Source organism: Rhamphochromis sp. 'chilingali' (genome assembly GCF_963969265.1).
Source record: "Rhamphochromis sp. 'chilingali' genome assembly, chromosome: 7".
Classification (NCBI taxonomy): domain Eukaryota; kingdom Metazoa; phylum Chordata; class Actinopteri; order Cichliformes; family Cichlidae; genus Rhamphochromis; species Rhamphochromis sp. 'chilingali'.
Genome location: NC_137934.1, coordinates 3,155,646 through 3,178,315, shown reverse-complemented (window position 1 = coordinate 3,178,315; position 22,670 = coordinate 3,155,646). Strand labels below are relative to the sequence as shown.

Here is a 22,670-nt window from a genome sequence, read left to right as displayed (position 1 = left end):
CGGAGTATTCAAAGCACTGTATACAACATGCCTAATTCACACATTTATACATGCACTTCTAAACTCAAGTACAAACTAACAACATTCACACACCGATGTAAAACCAGATTCTGTTCATCTGGACGTTTTCAGTGGGAGAAACGTTTCGTCACTCATCCAAGTGACGTCTTCACAGCTGTCCGCAGGCTTCCAACCTTATAAATAGTACATTTACACAGTGACTGAAACCAGCACCAATGAATGAGCAATGGGCTGTGAGGTCAGCTCCTTGATCATTAATATGCAAAGTAGGGCTGGGCGATATATCGAGTTTTTTAAAAATATCGATATTTTCATACGAGATATAAGATGTGGCAATATCGTTTATATCGATATAGTCTATGTTACGTTATAATTATACTTGTGGAGCCGCAGGTTTGCCTCTCTTTCGTCCACTTTTGTCTCTACGCAACGTTACTCGGCCTCGCCTCCCCCATAGCTTCACCTGCAGGCAATGACAAGATGAAAGCGGAAAATCTCCGTTAGCGAGTTACCGCGGATGGCCCCGTGCGTGGGGCTGGACGGCGTCAACGTGTTAGCGAGCTAACCGCGCTAACGACATGCAGCCCGGAGGGGCTGCACGGCCTAAAATCCTTTCATTTTCTCAAAACTCGACAGTGCGCCTTATGTATGAATTCTGGTTGTGCTTACTGACCGCGAACCGATTTTATGTGGTACACAGCGCTCAGCAATCTGTCAAAAAATGTTTTAATATGACTTTGCTAAGCTACGGAGCTGCACGGCTTGATGTCGGAGGATTACGGCTACCGGGGAGGAGCTTCGCGGAGTGATACGTACTGTGTGTGTATAAGGACCACAAATGGCACCTGTTTAGAGACGTGGTGCAGCTGTGAAATCTGTCTCTTTGTTATTACGCTCAGCGTCTATTAGTTTACATTTTGACTGCACCAGGGCTCTAGACTAACTTTTTGACATGGGCGCACCGGTACGCCTAACTTTAAAAATTTAGGCGTACCGGCACAAAAGTTAGGCGCACTCAAATTTTTCAACCGCATCGCTTAACACCGCAGTTTTACATGTGCACTTTCTTTGGGGGGGGGAAGTCCATACAGACAATATTAATTTCTAAATTATTGACAAACAAACTTGTGCTTAAAGTGCTTTGTCAATATTGTAGAAAATGTTAAAAACTTAATCATCATCTTGGCCTCCTCTGACGACCTGTTTGCTGCTGTCTGCTGCTGAAAGGCCGTGGGGAGAGGGGACACTTGGGCAGTGCATTTACTGCAGCATATAATGTGTTTCCTGGATACACTGTGCTTTTTCAGCATTCAAATATTGATGGCACCGTGTCAGAGCACTGGCTATGAATTTCAGACAGATCAGGCCTTAACTTAACAAAAAAGTTATCAATAGTTCTTTTCATCTTTTCTTATTACCCACAGCTACAGTACATCCACTTCTCTCAGGCCTAGGCTGCTCACTAGGGCTGAGTATCATCACTGATTTCTATAATCCATTCAATTCCGGTTCTCAAAGTCCTGATTTGATTCAATTTAGCCTCAGACAGTCAGAAATATTATAATTCTGATCATTTATCAGTACTGATACACATGAGACTTCATCAGAATTGTGAAAATCACAGCAGATGCCTTTGTGTGAAAGTAACTGAGAATAAAACACAGGAAAACATGAAGGAGATTTTCCTGGTCTGGCTTTTTATAGCAGATAACCTTAAAAATATTCTGCAATTTTGCATAATTTTAAGAAATTTAAATTTCTTCAGTATTGAACAGCAGAAATTAGGCTTTCTTGTCCGAGGTCATTTAAGTGAAAAAAGAAAAAGCGCTGTAAACAACGCTAGACTGGTGGGTAATAAGCGAATGAATAATGCAGAAAACAGATTTGAGACGGGAAACTGTTCCTCAAGTACAGAGAGAGAGAGAGCTGTGCAGGAAGTGTGATTTTTATCGTGGTGGAAGCAAAACAGCAAAAGTCAGAGGGAATTCATGACGACATTGATCAAATGTGAAGCGCAGTTTGCTGCTTCTTTTGCTGCTGGCTCGGTGAATTTTGGTTGGAGAGAGGCAAAACCTGCAGCTCAGAATCAGCGCAAAAAGACGTAAACACAGCGCGGACCCGAAGAATCGCTAAGCTCCGACAGCGTGTCCGTGTTCAGGCCGTCGGGTGAGAAAGCCGAGAAAGACGAAGCTGATTCTGATGTGTTGGGTCCGCTCCGTGTTTAGGTCTTTGTGTGGAATCCGTTAATGAATTGATATCGCTTTATTCAAGCTACTCACCTCTCTCTTCCACCTGCACTTTCAACTGGACCACGGCCAATCAGAGAGGTCCCGCCCCTGACTATCTCTGATTGGTTTAGTCCACGATAGGTGCATAATGTGTGTCTGTTGTTGACCACATGGAGAGTTACAGAGATTTTTTTTTTGTTACCGGAACAGTTGGTCGCACCTGTGCGACCAAATATTTATTTTTAGTCGCACCACTGAAAAATTTGGTCGCATTTGCGACCAAATTGGTCGCACTCTAGAGCCCTGTGCACAATTGTGAGCTTTTTGTTATGCACAAAAACAACATTGTTTTCTTTTATTTATGGACCATGATTATTTAATAAATGCTGATAATTTATTTTTGAGTAATTTCTTCATGTACATCTACGCTGTATGTAAATAAAAGTGCCCGTGTGACATCTGGGACACAGTGTGACTAAGAACTCTTTTTGTTCTTAACTTATGGCTTAAAAAAAAAAATCGAGATATATATCTTATATCGCCATCCAGCTAAAAAATATCGAGATATGAATTTTGGGTCATATCGCCCAGCCCTAATGCAAAGTGTCATGATCATTGCTTTCATGCTCTGGGGGACCTGTAGATGCCTGGGGCCTGGATCTCCTCCATGCCTGCTTCATGTCCTGGGGGGCAGGGCTATGGCTCCCCAAACCTATTATTGGACACTTACATGAACAAACCTTATGCGTGTACACACAAGTGTTCACACAGGTGTACAAGCAGGTACTCACAGACACACACTATCTTGGTTGGCTGCTGCCTGTAAACATATCGTGCATTACTAGTCGTGTATGCTGCTCAGTAACATTCTATATGTATTATTTACTGTTACTTATGCTTATGTTGGTTGTTACCGTGGTTTCCTACTTTTTCTTTGGGTTTTTTTTTTCCTACATCAGGTCATTATGCAGATTTTCAGTATCCCTCTGTTGCCAACTTCTCTTTTCTTCTTTCTCTTTCTTTCTTGTCCCCCGGGTTCTGGTTGCCTCACATCTACATAGATTGAGTGACTTTACATTCACACACTTACTGTACATGTACCCCTTTGAGTTCATTTTTTCTGTCTCCTACTTGAAGGCAGAAGAATCAGATGAAGACCAAAAACAAAGGAGGAAATGTGAGGGAAGAAAAGCTTTTTCATGGCACTGACTCCAAATTTGCAGACACCATCTGTCACCACAACTTTGACTGGAGAATCTGCGGAACTCACGGAACGTCTTATGGCAAAGGTGATTGGAAGAAATGTTGAATAGCATCCATTTAAAACATTTTCATTTCAGTCTTGCAGATGATTTTGTGACACTAGGGTTCCTGCTGTCTTTCCCCACAAATGCATTTTTTTCACAGTCGTCTTTTTTGGTGTCTAAACACAGGTAGTTACTTTGCCCGTGATGCCAGATACTCCCACAACTACACCGGTGACACTGATGTGAGAGCCATGTTCATCTCACGGGTGCTGGTGGGAGACTTCACCAAAGGGTCCTCTGATTATCGCCGACCTCCCTCCAAGGATGGAGGGGGCATAAACTTCTATGACAGCTGTGTGAATGATGTAATGAACCCCTCCATATATGTGGTGTTTGAGAAGCAGCAGATTTACCCCGAGTACCTGATCCAGTACAAGACCACAAACATGTTTATTGATGGCACAGTACCAAAGCGAGTATCAGGGTCGAGACTAGCACAGCAATCTGTGGTGGTACCAAGACACGTGGCAGTAGGGAAACCACTGGTATTACCCACCGCAGCAGTAGTACAGACACCATCGGTAGTACACAAACTAAATACCATCTTAAGTCAAACCACTGCACGGCACCTTCCCAGCACAGCTTCTTCCATGGACTCAACCAGTGGAACAGTCAACAAACCCACACCATCAACTCCATTTCCCACACTATCTCCAAGGGAATTGTTAGACTTTTCTGAAAATGTAGCTGAGTTAGTAAAAAGATTTTCCAGAAGTGGTACCTGAAAATGTGAGTTATGATTTGTGAACTGTGCTCCAGAAATAGAGTTGGTAGCACCAGCTTCCCAGTTAGATTCTATTAAAGTATTTTAGGTTTAATATGAATGATGAAGAAACTTTGACAGACATGCTGAACATGTAGATTAGAGGTGATGCAGGTTTCTAAAGAAAGCTTCAGAAATGTTAAATGTTTCATACTTTCTCTTTCCATTTTCAAATTTCTCGTTTGTTTTTTCTCTTTGTTGTTTTGATGCTCAAACCTTTCCACCTAAATCACATGTACTGTAAAATTATTTAAGGTGAATTTCTAAAACTTGACAGCTTTTCCACTCATTATGTTTAAATTAAACTTTGAAATAACTTTTATACAGAATAACTCAGAAATAGCAGCACAACGCTAATATCACATAAGCACGCTGAGCTAGAAGAAACACCTGATTGCTTTTCACGTAATTATCTCAGGTAGTTAGTGGTTGTCATATTAGCGCGTCCTACTGTATTAAGACACTGTCAGATTGGCTGAGACACATGACGGCCTGTGTGTTGATAACGTTGCTGTTTAGACAACCTTTGTGATGTCAACAGGAAGCTGGGACCAACTTCTTGGAGCACAGATAGAAACAAAGGGCTGCGATGTGTGTGACACTCACTTCTCTGTGTTTGGAAAAACATGTAAAAAAAAAAAAGAGAAAGAAAGAAAACAAACGCTGAGCACAAAGACGATACTGTGGTAGTTGTTCATCTTTCACACTTCGCCCTGTTGTGCACTGATGAGCGCACGCTGCTGCTGTTGGAGTCAAACACATGGAAGTTTCCTTAAAACTCGATATGAGGGCAAAATATTAGCCTGTCAGTTTGTTAGAAGCTATAATAATAACCTACAGGTGACCAGGGATGAGCAGTAACGCGTTGCAAGTAACTACTGTAATCTGATTACTTTTTTCCAATTTTTAAGTGAAGTACAATATTACTATTGCAAAAGAGAAATTAGATTACTGCTACTTTCCTGTAAGCGCTACTGCGTTACTGAACCGTGATTTTATTTGTGAGAGTGACATACGAGCGCGCGACGTCTGTGGCAGCAGCAGACGTGTGTAGATCAACGGATACTATGGAGCTCGGGAGAGAGTGCGACCATGCAGCGTTGGAAGTACTCACATTACTTTGATTCTGTAAAAACATTGTCATCCGCTGTACACTCTGCATGATTAAAACTAATACTAAGTTTTAAAAGATACTTTTTCATTTGATTCAATTTTATGTGACGGATTATGCAGAAAAAATAGACTTTGGCTGATACCTGAATACGTTATAAAGCAATAGTACTTTATAATGTATTCAGGTTGCATATGTTTTTTAAAAGTAACTAAGTAATAAAGTAACTAATTACTTTTGAAAATTAGTAATCAGTAAAGTAAAGTGATTTCTTTTTTTGGAGAAGTAATTAATAACTTAATTAAGTAATTAATTAAAAATACAGTTAATCCAGTTCCTTCGCAATGGCCCATCCATACGAGCTGTCATAAGAGTTTGCTCTATAGCCCAGCACAGTCTGTGCAGTAGTATACAGGAGATGGGCTGTTGCGCAACGACACATCCACAGAGCCATAGACGCATTGTGACGCCATGTGTTTTCATTACTGGACATGTTTCAGCTGTGAAGCAAAAGTAAGCCCTTCTTTTCATTTTCAGTCGAGGTCTATGGAGGTCATACAGCGCGGTGACGCCCCCAAGTGGAAATCAGCAGCATTACAGCATCAGTCCAAGATAAAAAATAGTTCAGTTTCGCTTTCCAATCGTCAGAAATGATACCGAAGATTTCCTCCTCCCATGAAACCAGCGGCCGCTGTCGTCAAGCTGCGGTTTGGTCTCACAGGTGGAAGTTAACGCAGGCAGAGCTCGGACACGATGGAGACGGAAATACTGAAAATGATCTGCGCCGGCCAAGGAGCAGTCAACACGGAGGATTTAGTGTATAATCTATTTTCCGGAGATCCCACGAAGGTGTCGGAGATCATTTGTAACCGAGAGAAATTTGCTCGGTGTTGTCCAAACGGACAGCCGAAGGTGGTGGCCAGGACCCGCCTGAGACTTTGCAGAGCCAAAGACTGCCCGGGGACGTGCAGGGGTCTGCACCTGTGTAAAAACATCCTCTTCAGCGGATTCTGTCAGTTCACTCAGCTCAGGTAAACATGCTGGACTTAAAGTAAATAAACAGCTTATTGTCTGAGTCTTCGAAGTTAAACGGATGCTGGCTCTACCCAGCTGTACATCAAACCTATTATTGGGCGAATCCTGCTAAAACATTTTTCCCAAAACGCTGAACTTGACTTTCATATAATTCTGTCCATGAGTTATCGCGCCGTCTTTTGACTTGCAAACGGACTTTCTACCAGAAAGATAACCCATGACGTACATGACAGCTTTTTTGTTGTTGTCATTATTGTTTTGGGGTGTTTTCTTTTCTTTTACTGAGTACTTACCGTCATGACTCAGCTGTGTGGATTCTGTTACAACAGGAGGGGCTGCAGCTTCTCCCATGAGCTGACGTCTGAGCATAACCAAAGACTTCTGAGGGAGCATGAGCTGGAGAGCCTGAGCCGAGAGGAGCTGTGCACCCTGCTGCTGCAGAGTGACCACACAGTTCTTCCTGATGTAAGTCTAACAACACACAGCATGAACCGGACGAGTCAGTCTAGTTTGCATTCCTACGACACAATGCCACACCCGCTGTTTCCACTAACATGTTACTTTTGTTTTTAAATGAATTGAAAGTGTTTTTCTTTAAAAATGTTTTTTTTTTTTTGAAAAATATAGCTATTGAGAAAAAATGTAAAATAATTACACCATTGACGTCTCTGCCTTTCTAAACGGAGGGACAGCAACTGTGTGTGTAAATGTAAGCGTGTAAAAACTGCAGATAGTCATATTAACAGTATTTTGTCTCTATCCGCCATTGTAGAGATTGATCTAATGTAATCGTGAGGATTCTCTCTTACTGGTACGCTCATCAGAACATGCAGGTTAAATGGGGAAGCAGTATTTCTGCCCCCTTTGGTGTCAGCAATGGTGTCAGACAGGGTGGGATTTTGTCTCCAATTTTATTTAATTTATATGTCGATGATTTGTCCATACAGCTGAGAGCCTGTAACACTGGGTGTATATTAGGTGAAGCACTGATAAATCATCTTATGTATGCAGATGACCTGGTTGTTTTTAGTCCAAGCAATGCTGGGTTACAGGATCTTCTTAATGTCTGTACTGAATATGGTGTGCAATATGACATTGAGTACAATGCTGCTAAAAGTGCTGTTTTGATATGTAGAACCAAGCAGGATAAACAGCTAAATTTCCCTTTGTTTAAACTGGCACAAAAAACTCTTGAAGTTCATAAAAAGGTGAAATACCTCGGTCACTTTATTACTGAGCAAATGAATGATGATGATGACATATACAGACAACGATATAAGCTCTATGTGCAGGCAAATACTATTGCACGCAAATTCAGCTTTTGTTCACTTCCAGTTAAAGTGGCTTTGTTTAAAGCGTATTGCACACCGCTATATACTGCCCCCTTGTGGTCATCCTACAAACAATGTAGCATGCAGAAGCTGCATGTTGCATATAATGATGCGATGAGAATCCTTTGCAGGATACCTAGAAGTGGTAGTGCCAGTCAGATGTTTGTAGCTGTGGGTGTCTGGACTTTTAAAGCACTTTTAAGAAAGTTAATGTTCAGTTTTAGAGAACGACTGGATGGTTCGAGTAACAGTATAATTTTAGCACTTACAGATCCGACAGTGAGTGGTTCCCGTTACTCATCCAGTCTCAGAAAGCACTGGTTAAAGTGTTTGTGTATTTATTGATTTATTTTAAGTAATTGTGTTTTATGTATATTATGGTTTTATATTTTTACAAATGCTTTATATACTTATTTATATACATATATATATTTAATGGTATACCTTGTGTTGTGTGTGTGTGGGGGGGGGGGGGGGGGGGAGAGTTGTGTGTGTGTGTGTTTCTTGTCTTGTTTTTATGGACATGTAGTCTGCCAATAAAGATTGAATTGAATTGAATTAAACGATGGCTGTATCCCAATTCAGGGTCTGCAGCCTTAAAGGCCGCATTTCAAGGCCGATTACGTCACCGCGATGCGACGAAGGCTGTCCCAATTCAAAGGCTGCTCGAAATGCGGCCCTGAAATGCGTCCTTCATTTCCCTGAATTTTAAGGCTGTGGCGGTGTAGACTTCGTAACCCAATTATCCCAGAATGCATAGCGCGGCGGTGGGTGTGGATAATTTTGCAAAAAAAAAAAACGGCGGGTGAAGGGCGCCTGAAGAGTCAACTTTAAGTAAGTAATGAATATTATGTCACTTATTTATGTGCAAATGTTTAATAACGAAGAACATTAAAACATTACTGTTGGTCACATGTCGGCAAAGTTATGTGACATTAGTGACGTTTGTGCTAACTTGGTTTTAAAGCCTTTACTTTAAAATATACGCCGTTCAATAGCTGAGCTTAATCTTACAGAGAATGATCAAAGCTCATGTAGAAACAAACAAACAAATGAACAAAAGATTTTCTCCTTCATCTCTGTCAAACACAGCTGTATGACACGTTTCCAGCTGTTAGTATCATGGTTGCTAGGCAACCTGGGCAGCGCAACGGAGGCTAGACCGTCCCATTTCACAAGCCTCGCACTTCCGGCCTTAGCGGTCTTTGAGTACGCGGCCCTTGAGGATCGTTGAGGCTGCGTACTTTAAGGCTGCAGACACTGAATTGGGATACAGTGGGATACAGATACGGCGTGACGTGACAAAAGGCACATACGTTTGACGTTGCGTGACGAATTTCCTTTTCTTGTAAGACGAAGGGGAGGGGCTAGCAAAAAAAAAAGTTTGGGAACCACTGTGTTAAATGAAAGTTCTTTAAATGCCTGCATTTTGTTTAATGCCCAGCAGGGGGAGATTCAAATGGTTGCATCTCTCCTTGAATTTACCTGTTTTTTAGAAGTTTATGACAAAATGACCTAAACTGATTCAAATCAAGCTTATGCTCTCAGTCTTTCCTGTCTTACTTATTTATACAGCTTACATGTACAGTGCCTTTTTAAAGTCAAAACAAAACAAACAACAACAAATCAAACAGGAATGTCAGACAGTTCTATCTATCGTTTATGTAGAATATATGATTATAATCCAGGTTTGATTTACAGTCTGTGATTATAACCTTCACTTTTCATCTTTTCCTCTCTCCATATCTCCAGATATGCCACGACTACAACAACGGTGTTGGACTGTTTGGCAGGTGTCAGGATGGTGATGGTTGCAAGAGGCTCCACATCTGTGAGACCTACATCAGCCGTGAATGCAGCTGCTGGAAGAACCACGATTTTAATGCTCCACAGCCATTCAGAGCTTTGCAAGCTAGAGGCGTACCTGACACACTCTTTCAATCCTTGAAGGCTACTTATGCAAATAAACAAGCTTTGAAGGTGGCTCGAGTCAGTGACCATGGTCAACAAAGTCAGAGAGGCAGAGGTGGCCATCAGCTCAGCAGAGGTTGGAGAGATACTTGGGGCAACAGTGGCTTTAGGGGGAACAGAGGAAGCCACAGCAGCCGCCCGGTGCAGGATCAGGCCTGTTCACTTAGTGACATTGCTGCAAACATTGACGCCTTTGACCTGTACTCCAGCGATGGACTGAATGAAAGCGACGATGAAAACTCTCCCACTAGTGACATCTCTGCCGCCACTAGCGACAACGATGCGAGCAGCGAAAATGATGTAAGCCAAAACCGGACATGGCGTCCAAAAAAAGCTGCTGTGCCTTTTAGAGGGAGAGGCGGCAACAGGGGCAACCATCGGCTTTTTCAAAATACTCGTTCCTTAAGTGACATTCGTGCTGCTGTCAGTGATGTAGCTGCTAGAGGCGGCGGATGGCAGAACAATAGACAGAGGCCTGTCAGAGGTAAACAACGGCTGAAAACACTTCTGTGGGGAGATGAACTAAAGCTGCTGTCTGAATGAAGCCTGTGAAATATCTCCTGTTTCTTTCAGATAAAACAGGGATCTGCATGTACTTTATCAAAGGTCACTGCAAACATCAAGGTGAGAAAGTCATGGTTAGTAAGTGTTTTAGGTTTTAATGTAGTTCTTTCTTGACTTTGACCAGCTGTCTTTCTTCTTTCTTCTTAGATCGATGTTTTAAAGCTCATGACAAGATGCCGTACCGATGGCAGGTCCAAGAGGGACACCAGTGGACTGATTTGCCCGATAATGAGACAATTGAGAGAGACTACTGTGACCCCAGTAACTCATACAGGTACTTACATTTATTCTGCAACTCAGACATCTCAATTTTAGATAAAAGGTTTGGGCGTTTCCAGATTTTTTGAAGGTAAAATGCTTCAGAAAGCTTTGGTTTTAGGAAGCGCTGGCTCTCTGTGATGTTAGTATGTAACAAACTGGATTGCAAGTTAATCTGATCGTTGTGTCATCAGCGTTATTGTGTTCAGATTTGTCACACAGCTATGATGGACTTGCTCCACACGTGCAATGATGTGATTTACTGAGTGTCCTTGAAGGTGTAATAATCTAGAGGCTGTTAAGCCTGTCGATCATATCAAACACCTGTGACAGAGAGTCTGTAGGAGAACATGCTTGTGGTTGGCTGAGAGTGTATGTATGGGGGTGGGAGTTATGGAGCGTGTGTGTGTGTGTGTGTGTGTGTGTGTGTAGGGGGAAAAATGTAGCACAAGTTCAAGAGGAGACAGAGGGATTGTTTTTGTTCTTCAGGGAGCGCTCTCTTTGTTTTGGCGTTGTCTACAGCCCACAGCCGACTGTGTTACTGTTCCTAATGAACAGCTGGTACACGGAATCCTGACCGTCTCTGTCTCCTGTTGGAGGGACGCTACAATACGGCGGTTTCAGGCGCAACGCTTTGGATAAATATTAAAATAAAATATTTGATTCTTTGCTGAATTTGTAAGTTTGCTCACTTAAAGTGAAATGAACAGAATTTTATGGTAGTTTTATGTTAGTTACTTATTTTGATGGAAGCAGATAGAATATCAACATATCACAGAAAAGTTCTTTGACCTGCATGTCGCTGAGTGAAATAAGGATTTGATCTCTGACATGCAGACAGAACTCTGTCTCCCCCAGTGTCACGGGAAGCTGTGTGGAGTGTGGTGGTTGCGGTTTGGTGACCAGGTTTTTATGTTTTTATGTTCAGTGTTAAGCACATTGAGTTGACATGAATTTCCAACAAATTACCATTATCATTACTCCTGATCTCAACTGCGTTTAAAGCAGAATAGATAGAAATCTTGCTGCAACCTTAAGGTCCACCTGCTCAAGTGAACATCTTCATGATTGAGAGAAGGCTTGGGAGAAAGTGTTGTGGTCAGTCAGTCGATCTCTTTGGCCACCATGTTTGGCAGAAGAGAAATGCTGAATATGAGCTAAAGAACACTTTTACCACAGTCAAGCGCTGTTTTCTGCTAAGCGTTCAGAATGAGTTCCCCAGAATGAGGTTCTAATGGACAGTAGGTTTGAGAATCAGGATCCAGTTCTTGTAGAGAACCAGTTCCCTGTTGTCCAAATCAGCTGATTTCAGTTTGTTGGAGGAGGAAAATAGTGGCACAGTCTATAGCCTGGATATGGACTGTCCTTTTATTCTTATTGCACAAAAAAACAGACAAGAGTGTGATGGTAAAGTGGAAACTGCATCTAGGACAGAAACAGCTGCACTATGGTGGTAACACAACTTTGGCTCTTTGCACAGAGAGCATGCTAATACTAAGCCAGCCAAGAACCCAAAGTAATGTTAAAGCCGCAGCCCATCAGCCAGAGCCTGAACTTCAACAAGTAACAAACTGATGAGCAGTCAGGCTGCAGACTCTCTTTCTACCTGTTCATGTTTCTAAAGTAGAATCACCATGGCGATCGCTCTTTGTGCTGGTTTTCATCTTTGCTCTGTGTTGGCAGCTTTTTGTTGACACCTAAATACTATGACTAGGATCATATGTGTGTCCTTGTGTCGTCATGATTTGTGTTGGTGTGCTGGACTGTAGCCTAAGGTTTGTACTATTATACTATTAACTGGTTATTATGACAGTGTGTTTTAGTATTTTAGGTAATGTAAAGAGTAATGTAACAAGTAGTTACAGTATGTACTGCATTATTTAAAAAAAAAAAGGGTTTTGTGTAATTTGTGTAATACATTTTTACATTTTTCAGTAATGACCACAAAACACAAGAAGGATGGGAAATCCCTCCAACATGCACAAACATTTGACCACACAGCATGTAATTAACTTCCATGAATGTAATGTCTTTGCTATGCTGCTTAGAGATGGTGGCGACTCAAAGCAGAGCCAGTGAAAGCCATGAAGAATTGATAATTGATATCAATCATTTAATCGGAATCGCTAAATTCTTATCAATTCCCATCCTAAATGGACAGGGCCATGCACCGTACAATCTTGAAGAGAACTTCCCTCCCGCAGCGTGACCACTGAGTGGACAGATTTTCCAGCATGGCAGTGACCCAAAACATACCAAGTCAACAAAGAAGTGGCTAAAGAAGAGCAAAGGTCATGGAGTGGCCCAGACAGTCTCCAGACCTGTCCTATAGAAAATCTGTGGAGGGAGCTGAAGCTTTGAGTTGTTCAGTGGAACCCAAGAACCTGAAGGGTTTAAAGCAGGGGTGCCCAATCCCGGTCCTCGAGAGCTACCGTCCTGCAGCTTTTAGATGCATCCTTGTTCCCACACACCCGAATCAAATGAATGGCTTGTTATCAGGCCTTTGCCAAACATGATGGCATGCTGAAGAGGTAATCAAACCATTTGATTCAGCTGTGTTGGAGTAGGGATGCATCTAAAAGCTGCAGGATAGTAGCTCTTGAGGACTGGGATTGGGCAGCCCTGGTTTAAAGAGTTTCTGTAAAAAGGAGTGGTCTAAGATCCCTCGCTGATGTGTGCAAACCTGATGACCAACTACAAGAAATGTCTTAATGCTGTGTTTTCAAATGACACACACGCAGTACACAGCTAGCAGTGGATTCATTTTGTTTTAATTGTGTGTCTGCAGTAGCACCAGCCCAGCCGTGCACTTTGACACGATGACCTGCGGACTGAAGCAGGTACGTCGGCTCTCGACAGAAAACTCGGTGACTGAGCCGACCTTCATCCACACCACCGAGTGGCTTTGGTACTGGCAGGATGAGTTTGGGAGGTGGAACATGTTTGCATCTGCTGTGAGTAACGACATTATTGTTATCGTATTTTAAATTTTTATGTTGTTAAGAAAAAGACAATATTAGGACATAACTCTAACAGACCGCTGTACAAACATATAAAATGTGTAACTGACTGTTTACTAAAAAGGTTGTTTGCACTCTTTGATAAACAGTGAAGACAGTCGTCTTTGCGTCACCCATTAGTTTGTCGATTGCATTTCAAAGCCTCATTTTCACCGTTGTTGTGTTTTTGTTTTACTTTTTAAAACTGAACACGAACACATTTGGAGAACAGAGCTACATTAATTTTGTCAAGAAACTTTAAACAAGACTCCAAATGCATGCTAGTTTTGTGGACATGCAAATAAAAAACTCTGACACATTTAACATATCAGCAAGAGTTTGTTGCTAAATCCAAAAGCTCATACTGTCACATTTATTACGTAAGAGCATTTGCTGTTTTTCATTCTCTGCTGAAGGGAGCGAGTAAGTGATGGGTTCTGTTTGTTCGTCTGTTTGCTAGCAGCCCAGTGTCCACAGCTTCAACTTTTTGTGTGATGGTAGAGCGGTATAACACACTTTATTTTGTCAATACGATGCACAACATCACAATGACAACAAAACAGACTGACATCATCTTGTAGTATAAACATCATTACTCACTTAAATTTTAGTATAGCTCTGTTGTTTTATGAAAACTGTATTAACCTCCTAGGACCTGGCGTCCACATATGTGGACATCACATTTTGGGTTAGTTAGATCAAAATACTCAATTTTGCTCTACAAGGGCCTGAGATCCACTTACGAGGACATTATACTGCTTCTGTTCTATCGAAATTTTAAATGAATATCCTCATATGTGGCTCTTATTTTTCTTAGAAACAAAAATTAGGTAAAAACAAAAAAATCTGGTAATTCTTTGTTTTTACATTTATCAGGACCCAATCAGCCCAAATATCAAAGAGAAAATAAAAATGCTGCTGTGGAAGAGTTCAGGTCTTAGAAGGTTAAAGTAAATAATTTTCCACTACCATTTAAGTTTGACGTTGCAGCCATTCAGAGCTTACACTTTCTGATCTTTTTAATTCAATTCAATTTTATTTATATAGTCCAAATCACACAAAAAGTCGCCTCAAGGCGCTTCATAGATACAGAGAAAAACCCAACAATCATATGACCCCCTATGAGCAAGCACTTTGGCGACAGTGGGAAGGAAAAACTCCCTTTTAACAGGAAGAAACCTCCGGAAGAACCAGGCTCAGGGAGGGGCGGCCATCTGCTGCGACCGGTTGGGGTGAGAGAAGGAAGACAGGATAAAGACATGCTGTGGAAGAGAGACAGAGGTTAATAACAGATATGATTCAATGCAGAGAGGTCTGTTAACACATAGTGAGTGAGAAAGGAGACTGGAAAGGAAAAACTCAATGCATCATGGGAATCCCCCGGCAGCCTACGTCTATTGCAACATAACTAAGGGAGGATTCAGGGTCACCTGGTCCAGCCCTAACTATATGCTTTAGCAAAAAGGAAAGTTTGAAGCCTAATCTTGAAAGTAGAGATAGTGTCTGTCTCCTGAATCCAAACTGGAAGCTGGTTCCACAGAAGAGGGGCCTGAAAACTGAAGGCTCTGCCTCCCATTCTACTTTTAAATACTCTAGGAACAACAAGTAGGCCTGCAGAGCGAGAGCGAAGTGCTCTAATAGGGTGATATGGTACTACAAGGTCATTAAGATGAGATGGGGCCTGATTATTTAAGACCTTGTATGTGAGGAGCAGGATTTTGAATTCAATTCTGGACTTAACAGGAAGCCAATGAAGGGAAGCCAAAACAGGAGAAATCTGCTCTCTCTTTCTAGTCCCTGTCAGGACTCTTGCTGTAGCATTTTGGATTAGCTGAAGGCTTTTCAGCGAGTTTTTTGGACATCCTGATAATAATGAATTACAGTAGTCTGTTTGTTAAACATCGTTTAACAAACCAAAGGTTAAAGTCTTTGCCATGAGTAACTCCACGTCTTAGGAGGGGTGTACGGGTGAAGTAGTTCCTGACTGATATGTTTGTGAAACAGTGAACAAACATGGAAAAATAGCTGCAGCAGGTCAGAGTTTTATATCCGGCGTGCCTAGGCATGAAGAGCAGGTGGAGCTGATCTGTGCCACTGTACATCTGTCTCAGTCACATTATCAATGGCACCTACTGCTGCAGTTAATACTACATGTAAACTGCAATAAATGATGCACACAAAGGAGAAAGAAGTGAAGCTGGCAGAGATTTACTCTTAAACTAAATTAAGATCATGATATTTCTCAGCAGTTTGAGTTACACTGGCTGTGGCCCAGCGTGCTTTTTTAGTTTTTTTTATTTTGGCCTTCTTTATATCCTGATTTATTTGTTTCATGGTTAATGTTTTACTTGCTCTATTCTCTTATTTACAGCTCATCTCCTAATCTTTTTCTTTTACCTACCAAATGTATTCCTCTCATATCTCATCTCATATTCTGAATTGTTGAGATTTTTAATACTAAAATAAGCAGTCACTTACCTTTGATTTATAGGAAAGAGGAAGAATTACATGCTACCAACCAAATGAATGCACCATGCTTTGCTTTTCTTCCATTTTCATATAAAATGTCTGCAACCTAAGATCAAATTTCAAAAATCTTAAGGCTCCAGCTGTGGTCGTTAACACATATACCTAACATGCAAAAGATCCCTAGTTTGATACCAAAACACAAATCTGGTGTCAGGGGTTCAAAAGTTCAAAGCCATGCCACATGAGCGCCACATAAATGAGCTCGGTGAGGAAGGACGTCCAGCATGACGACTCTGCCAAACCAAATGTTACTGTTTTCATAATTGTGGCTATGCTAACTTGGGAATTTCTACCTTGAGACCTTTATAATATTACAAGCTCTTTAGACAATATTCTTTTGCTTCCCAACGATTTATTGTTCATATGGCAATTCCTGTTTGTTATGCGTTTAAAGACCTGCTCGCCTTTCTTACTTTGCAGATTGGTGGACATGAAGCAGCAGACATCAACAGCACAAAGCTGGAGAAGTTGTTCCTGGGCAATAATAAAGACGTTGTGGAGTTTACTGCTGGTTCACACTCGTATTCACTCAGTTTCGACGGTAAACAAAGAATATGGAAACTGTATCTGATCGCTGATTTCTGTGTTTTAAAAGTGGTGTCATAATCATTGCACAAGTTTAAACTTTTATTTATGTTTTTTTTTCTTACCCGTCAGACATGATGCAGACAAACAACCTTAATGGCACGAAGACGCTCGTGTGCAGACGGCCACGGTTTGTCTCTGCTGTAGACGTCCGAACAAAGAAAGTCAGGTACGTCATCCCAAGAGCAGCTTATTCTCTGCGGTGTTCTTACATCTGAGAAGTTCATTCTAATTGGGGAGGAGAATTCATGTTCTTGTTCGGTTTACTCTTCTCATTGAGACAATCAAAGCTCTAGATATGGTTTTATATACTTTCCTTTTCCTGTATCTAGACCTTACCACAGTATTACCTTGGAGATCTACAAAGACTTTACTTGGAACAATCTCAGGCCAAAAATCACTAGTTGATGAGATCTTTGAGCACTCAAGTGGCACTGCATTAAAAATAGGAATGTTGAGCATCTCTCTCTCGCAACTGGTCTCAGTTCACAGACATTTGTGGACTGTTGTTAGAAAAGGGGATGCTACACATGAACGTTTTTGTTATGATGGTGCAGTTTTTCCAGTTTAAACATTCCACATGTTCTCTGTGCTCTAATGTGAAACAAATCATTGCAATCCAAAAATTGCAGCCTCAGACATAAATCTGAATTGTTAAGTTTTTGTTGGTAGTTTTATTGATGAATTTGCAATAATAATAATAATAATAATAATCTTTTTAAAAATCCAGTAAAAAATCGTACTATTGTTATTACGGCTTTTAATGGGGAAAATGACGATTTTAATTTTAATTAATTTCAGTACTGATATAACTATAAATGTGTTTTGGGGTTTTAAAACGAACAATAATGAAAGCATTCCTTATCATTTCTGTTTGCAGAAGGCCTGTGGTTCAAAATGTTGGCCCAGTACCGGACAACTGGGACAAGACACAGATCCCTGAAACAGGATATTCGGTACTGTGAAAACCAACAAATGTAAAAAATATAATTTTCCTCTGTTGGTTTAGCTCACAGTCATTTCTAAATGTAAACATCATTGAGTAATTGTAATCTATTATTTCTTATTGTTTGCAGTGTAATTTTTAACAAAATGGGATAATTAGTACCAGATAGCTGAGGTTGTTTTTCACATGTTTGCAGATTTTAGGAGTCAACTTTCTTTAGTACGGCTGCTGAAAACTCGATGCCTCAGTTTATTCTGATATAAGATTTTGTATTTTTAATTTTCAAAAAAAAGACAGTCAATGATTTCAGTATTGCTAGATATCTGCTGTTTCTTTTTTCATTTCATTGTTTTGTTTTTTTACATCAGCACAGCCTGATTATCTGTTTCTTCAGCCAGCAAAGATGCTATATTAGCTAAATGGAACATAATAAAGTATTCAGCAAAAAAACCAAATATTTCCTTCAGCAAGTGTTGAAAAAAAGTGTTGTTTAGAAGCCAAAGTAAAAAAAAAAGTTAATAATTCTTTCTGTTTCTGTGTTTGATGATGGTGTTTTAAAATTGTGATTACAGCTTGTTTTTGTTCAATGTTATTGTGACTGAACATTTTCTATGTTTCTCTGTTTTCTTACAGCAAATCTCCCTCCAGAGCAGCTCAAGAGAATTTAAGGAGGTTGAAGCTCTTTTCTGTAAAACCATGAGAGGCTTTGATATCATCAACATTGAGAGAATTCAGAACCAAAGTCTTTGGGCGGCCTTTCAGTTGTACGTACCGACATCCAGTTAATATCCATGCATCAGCCGCTTGTTAAATTTGGCTGACAGCTTGTGTCTACGATAGATTCTAACCAGGTTATTGTATCTGTGCAAGTAGCCACCCCTGTCTGATAAAGTAACAGCATCATTTACGAAACTCATGTTGTATTAAAGTAGACTTTAAACTATTAATGGAGAAAATCAACCCAATAGGAAAATATTTAAAGAAGTCATAAACGTACTAAGAAGATCTTTTTTCATGCATTTCAATAAACTGACCACTTTTTCAGTTTTTTGACCCCTGCTGCCCCCTGAATATAGAGATTTAAGCTGCCCACAGTGGTGTTGCTTTTCAGAGCCACAGGCTTGGTCCATCTTTTATTCAATGTCTACTATTAGCATGCACACTTTCTGACCTTTTCTCTACTTTTTCTTTATATCCTTGCCTGGATCTAGACCGTTACCCAGTGTTACCTTGGAGATCTACAAAGACTTCCCAAAATTTCATGGCTTGTTTTCTTCCAGATATAATGTGACCTATGGGGATATTATATGTAGTAAAATATACTGTGGAGGAGAACACAACCATGAGAACAAAGGGAGACTCAGACCACAAAGACACAGACTAAGACATGTGAACTTGACACAGTGACGGGAACATGGAGACGTGACTGACTGGGGAGACGGGACAGGGTCATAAAAGATGATGACTAAAGATTACATAACCTAATGACGAACACAGAAGCAATGTGAAACAATAATATATTGAAAGGAGTGAATACAGAGCTAGAACATAAACTGCGTCTCAACATCCAAAAGAACAAATCATGAGCTCACAGAAAACTCAAAGCATAAAAAAACTTAAAACACAGGCTCAAAGACACAAGACCATGATTCACACTCTTACAGCTTGCTTTAATTTGTTCCCTGTCTCCTTTTTCAAGGCAGAAGAATCAGATGAGGACCAAAAACCGAGGGAGAGATGTGCCTGAACTAAGGCTTTTTCATGGCATCGACTCCAAATCTGTAAACACCATCTGCCACAACAACTTCGACTGCAGAACTCATGGAATGGCTTATGGCAAAGGTGAGTGGAAGAAATGTTCGTGCTGAAATAGTTATTGGTTATTCAGCACATGTTCAGCATAGATTTAAAAAGCAAAGACTCCAGCCACGCTCATCTTTGTGACACCGTGAGTCCTGTGGAGTTATTCTTATGGAAAACATTGATTTTTCACCGTGTAATCACCTCTGCATGTTTACCAGTTTCCTTCCCCACAAATACATTTTTTCACAATTGTACCTTTTGGTGTCTAAACACAGGCAGTTACTTTGCCCGCGATGCCAAATACTCCCACGACTTCACCGGTGACGCTGACGTCCGAGCCATGTTCATCTCACGGGTGCTGGTGGGAGACTACACCAAAGGGTCCTCCGATTATTGCCAACCTCCTTCAAAAGACGGAGGGGGCATAAACCTCTATGACAGCTGTGTAGACGATGTAATGGACCCCACCATATTTGTGGTGTTTGAGAAGCACCAGATCTACCCCGAGTACCTGATACAGTACAATTAGACAGTGTACTGGTGAAAGAAACCAGCTACCCTATCAGCTTACCAACCCAGCACAGTTTCTTTCATGTGCTGATAGTGAGACAAATGTAACTTTGAGTACTCAGAGTAGAAAAGAGATATGAGAACCACATGTTTACCATTAAGCATTTAGCAATGTTGGTAAAAATGTGTGAATTGTCCTGGGAAATACTTGGTAAAACTAGCTTCCCAGTCAGTTGCTATTTTAGGTTTAATGATGAAAATGCTGAATAAGCAAGTTTCTTTTGTTTGTTTCGATGCTCAATCTTTTTCAACTCGACCAAATGCAAAGTGATTTTTAAAAGAAGACAAATTTCCACAAATCACAAACATTTCCAGTCAGTCTGTCTTCATGTTGCACATGAAGACATATGTGCATCTTTTGCATCTTTTATGTGCAAAAGATGCACATAAAACCAGGCTGGCACAATCCCATTTGCTGAGGTGTTTTTTATAGAAATGACACTAACTTTTATACAAAATGTAATAATGACATTTTGTATCGCTAATGATCTTAGCATATATCTGTATGTATCTCCTTAATGGTGGGCCAATCTAAAGAAAAGTTTTTTAATAACATTGCAGTTATTAACATCTATTTTAAGCCATGTCTTTAAGTTTTCATATTTATCACCCTGACAATGCGATGATGTCTCCATTTGTTGTTGTTGTGACATTCAACATACGCGAAGGAATTTAGTTATACTCAACATAAATACAGAATGAAGAATTCGACAAAGCATACAGGCTTAGCAAAAACCGCCCATAGGACAGGTTTATGCGAGTAATATAGATATGCTGCAGCGTGCTAACCATATCAGAAGAAAAGCCTGAGTGCTTTCCTCGTGATTATCTCGGGAAGTTTTATACGTCATCCACGTTTAGTGGTTATCATGCGAAAGCGTCGTACCTAAAACATATCAAATAATAAAAAGGGATAACGTTGGAGGCGTTTAGAGCCTCAGATTCTCGTAAGGATTTGTCCAAGACACAACGGACTGCGTGTTGGTGCCTGATGATAGCTTTGCTGTTTTAGATGACCTTTGCAATGTCAGCAGCAAGCAGGGACCAACGTCTGGGAACACGTATAGAAACAAACAGCAGCAGTGTGCGATACTCACTGTGCTCGGAAAAGCTTGAGAAGAAGGAAAGCGAAAAACATGGACCTTCTAGTCCAGCGGTCCCCAACCTTTTTTGCGCCACGGACCGGTTTAATGTCAGACAATATTTTCACGGACCGGTGTTCCGGGAATCCATCCTACCTGACAAACCATCCTACCTGTTGTTTGTACACATGCGCACAACACGAAATTAAGTGGCGAACCGTCCTACCTTTGTGAATATGAGCGAGAAGAATACTCCGATGGGCAAAGTTAAGTGGCAAACCGTGCCTACTTACATTTGTGCTGGAATTAGGAAGTAGGATGGTTTGTCAGAACACCGGCTTTTAAGGTGTCGCGGATAAATACAAGAGAATAAAATGATACGACCAAGACAAATATAATAATAAACGTGACTTCACTGTGTAATTGTGTAACTTTATTAGCAGCGTCCTCCTGAAATGCGCCAACAACACTTGACAGTAACATCCTCCTCTCTGCCCCTTAATGCTCTCTGGTCGCTATGGTAACGCGTAAATATTTATTTCAAAATAAGACACACAAGACCCAGGGAAACAGAGTTAACGATAAAAACCATGAAAAACATAAATTTCACAACCGAGCCTCAACTCTCGCGGCCCCGTACCCAGCGACTCATGTACCAGTACCGGTCCATGGCCCGGGGGTTGGGGACCGCTGCTCTAGTGCAGCACAAAGGTGATGCTGTGGTGGTTGTTAAACGTTCACTTCGCCCTGTTGTGCACAGTGCACCTCGTTCCATTTGCCAGTCTTTCTAGTTCATAGTCTGACTGTAAATGCAGAAAACAGTTGATAAAAAAAATTAATTTCTGTTTGAAGATGGTTTAAATGTTACATTGTGTGTATTTCCTTTCTCTTTAGCTCTTTTGCAGTCATAGCCCGCTTGGTCAGTAGTACTTGGATTAGCTGTTATATATTTATAATGATTAGAAACAGATATAACAAAATACAAATACCCCATGCTACTAGTTTTGCTTTTTGTTATTGTTCTTGACACTGTATGAGAGGGTACTTACAGCCAGGCAGGCTGTGCATGAGGAAACCCTGAAAGGGCCATAGAAGGGCATCAACCCAGCAGCAGGATCGCTATCTGTTGCTTTATGCAGAAAGTAATAGAAAGATCACTGCCAAAGCCTTACAGAATGGCATATTTATGTGCATGTTCCCGATGAAACTGTTAGGAACAGACTCCATGAGCATAGCTTGAGGTCCTGATGCCTTAAACAGCAGTCATGAGAGCTGCTGACTAACACGTGGAAGTCTGCGTTACCTTCCAAGGATATGCCTCCAAAGGCTCACCCTCTCCCAAAAAAGTCATACAGGATGTTTCAGGCTTCATAAAGTTTGCCGATGGCGCCTCCAGATTCTTTACATGTGCTCACTGTAAACCTGTTCTACTATTAAAGCTATTATTCTTCTGAAATGTTCTATCAAAACAGATTTTTGTGTGTGTGCATGTTGGCAATCATTCAAATAAATAATTATTTAAGAGTTATCGAGACTGTTCACGGGTGTGGTTCTTGATTATGGCCCA

General features: G+C 40.8%; 2 protein-coding genes across 3 annotated transcripts in view; both read left to right on the top strand.

The window, feature by feature from the left end:
• Nucleotides 1–5,500, top strand: part of LOC308399042 (protein mono-ADP-ribosyltransferase PARP12-like) — a 17,283-nt gene extending 11,783 nt beyond the window's left edge. Inside the window, exons 11-12 of one of the 2 annotated variants that reach the window (XM_080885984.1) lie at nucleotides 3,387–3,538; nucleotides 3,683–5,500. In XM_080885984.1, coding sequence (XP_080742110.1) covers nucleotides 3,387–3,538; nucleotides 3,683–4,281 — 751 coding nt within the window. In that variant the 3' untranslated portion in view covers nucleotides 4,282–5,500. The remainder of the gene's footprint in view (nucleotides 1–3,386; nucleotides 3,539–3,682) is intronic. The other variant, XM_080885983.1, reaches the window with a different exon arrangement.
• Nucleotides 5,501–6,081: 581 nt separating this feature from the next.
• Nucleotides 6,082–22,536, top strand: LOC308399043 (protein mono-ADP-ribosyltransferase PARP12-like). Its single transcript, XM_080885985.1, has 12 exons — nucleotides 6,082–6,461; nucleotides 6,795–6,930; nucleotides 9,549–10,251; nucleotides 10,341–10,391; nucleotides 10,479–10,605; nucleotides 13,378–13,543; nucleotides 16,538–16,658; nucleotides 16,775–16,871; nucleotides 17,583–17,658; nucleotides 18,282–18,412; nucleotides 19,348–19,490; nucleotides 19,727–22,536. Exons 1-12 carry the CDS (start codon nucleotides 6,184–6,186, stop codon nucleotides 19,978–19,980), a joined length of 2,283 nt encoding a protein of 760 aa, XP_080742111.1. The 5' UTR covers nucleotides 6,082–6,183; the 3' UTR covers nucleotides 19,981–22,536.
• Nucleotides 22,537–22,670: the final 134 nt, after the last annotated feature.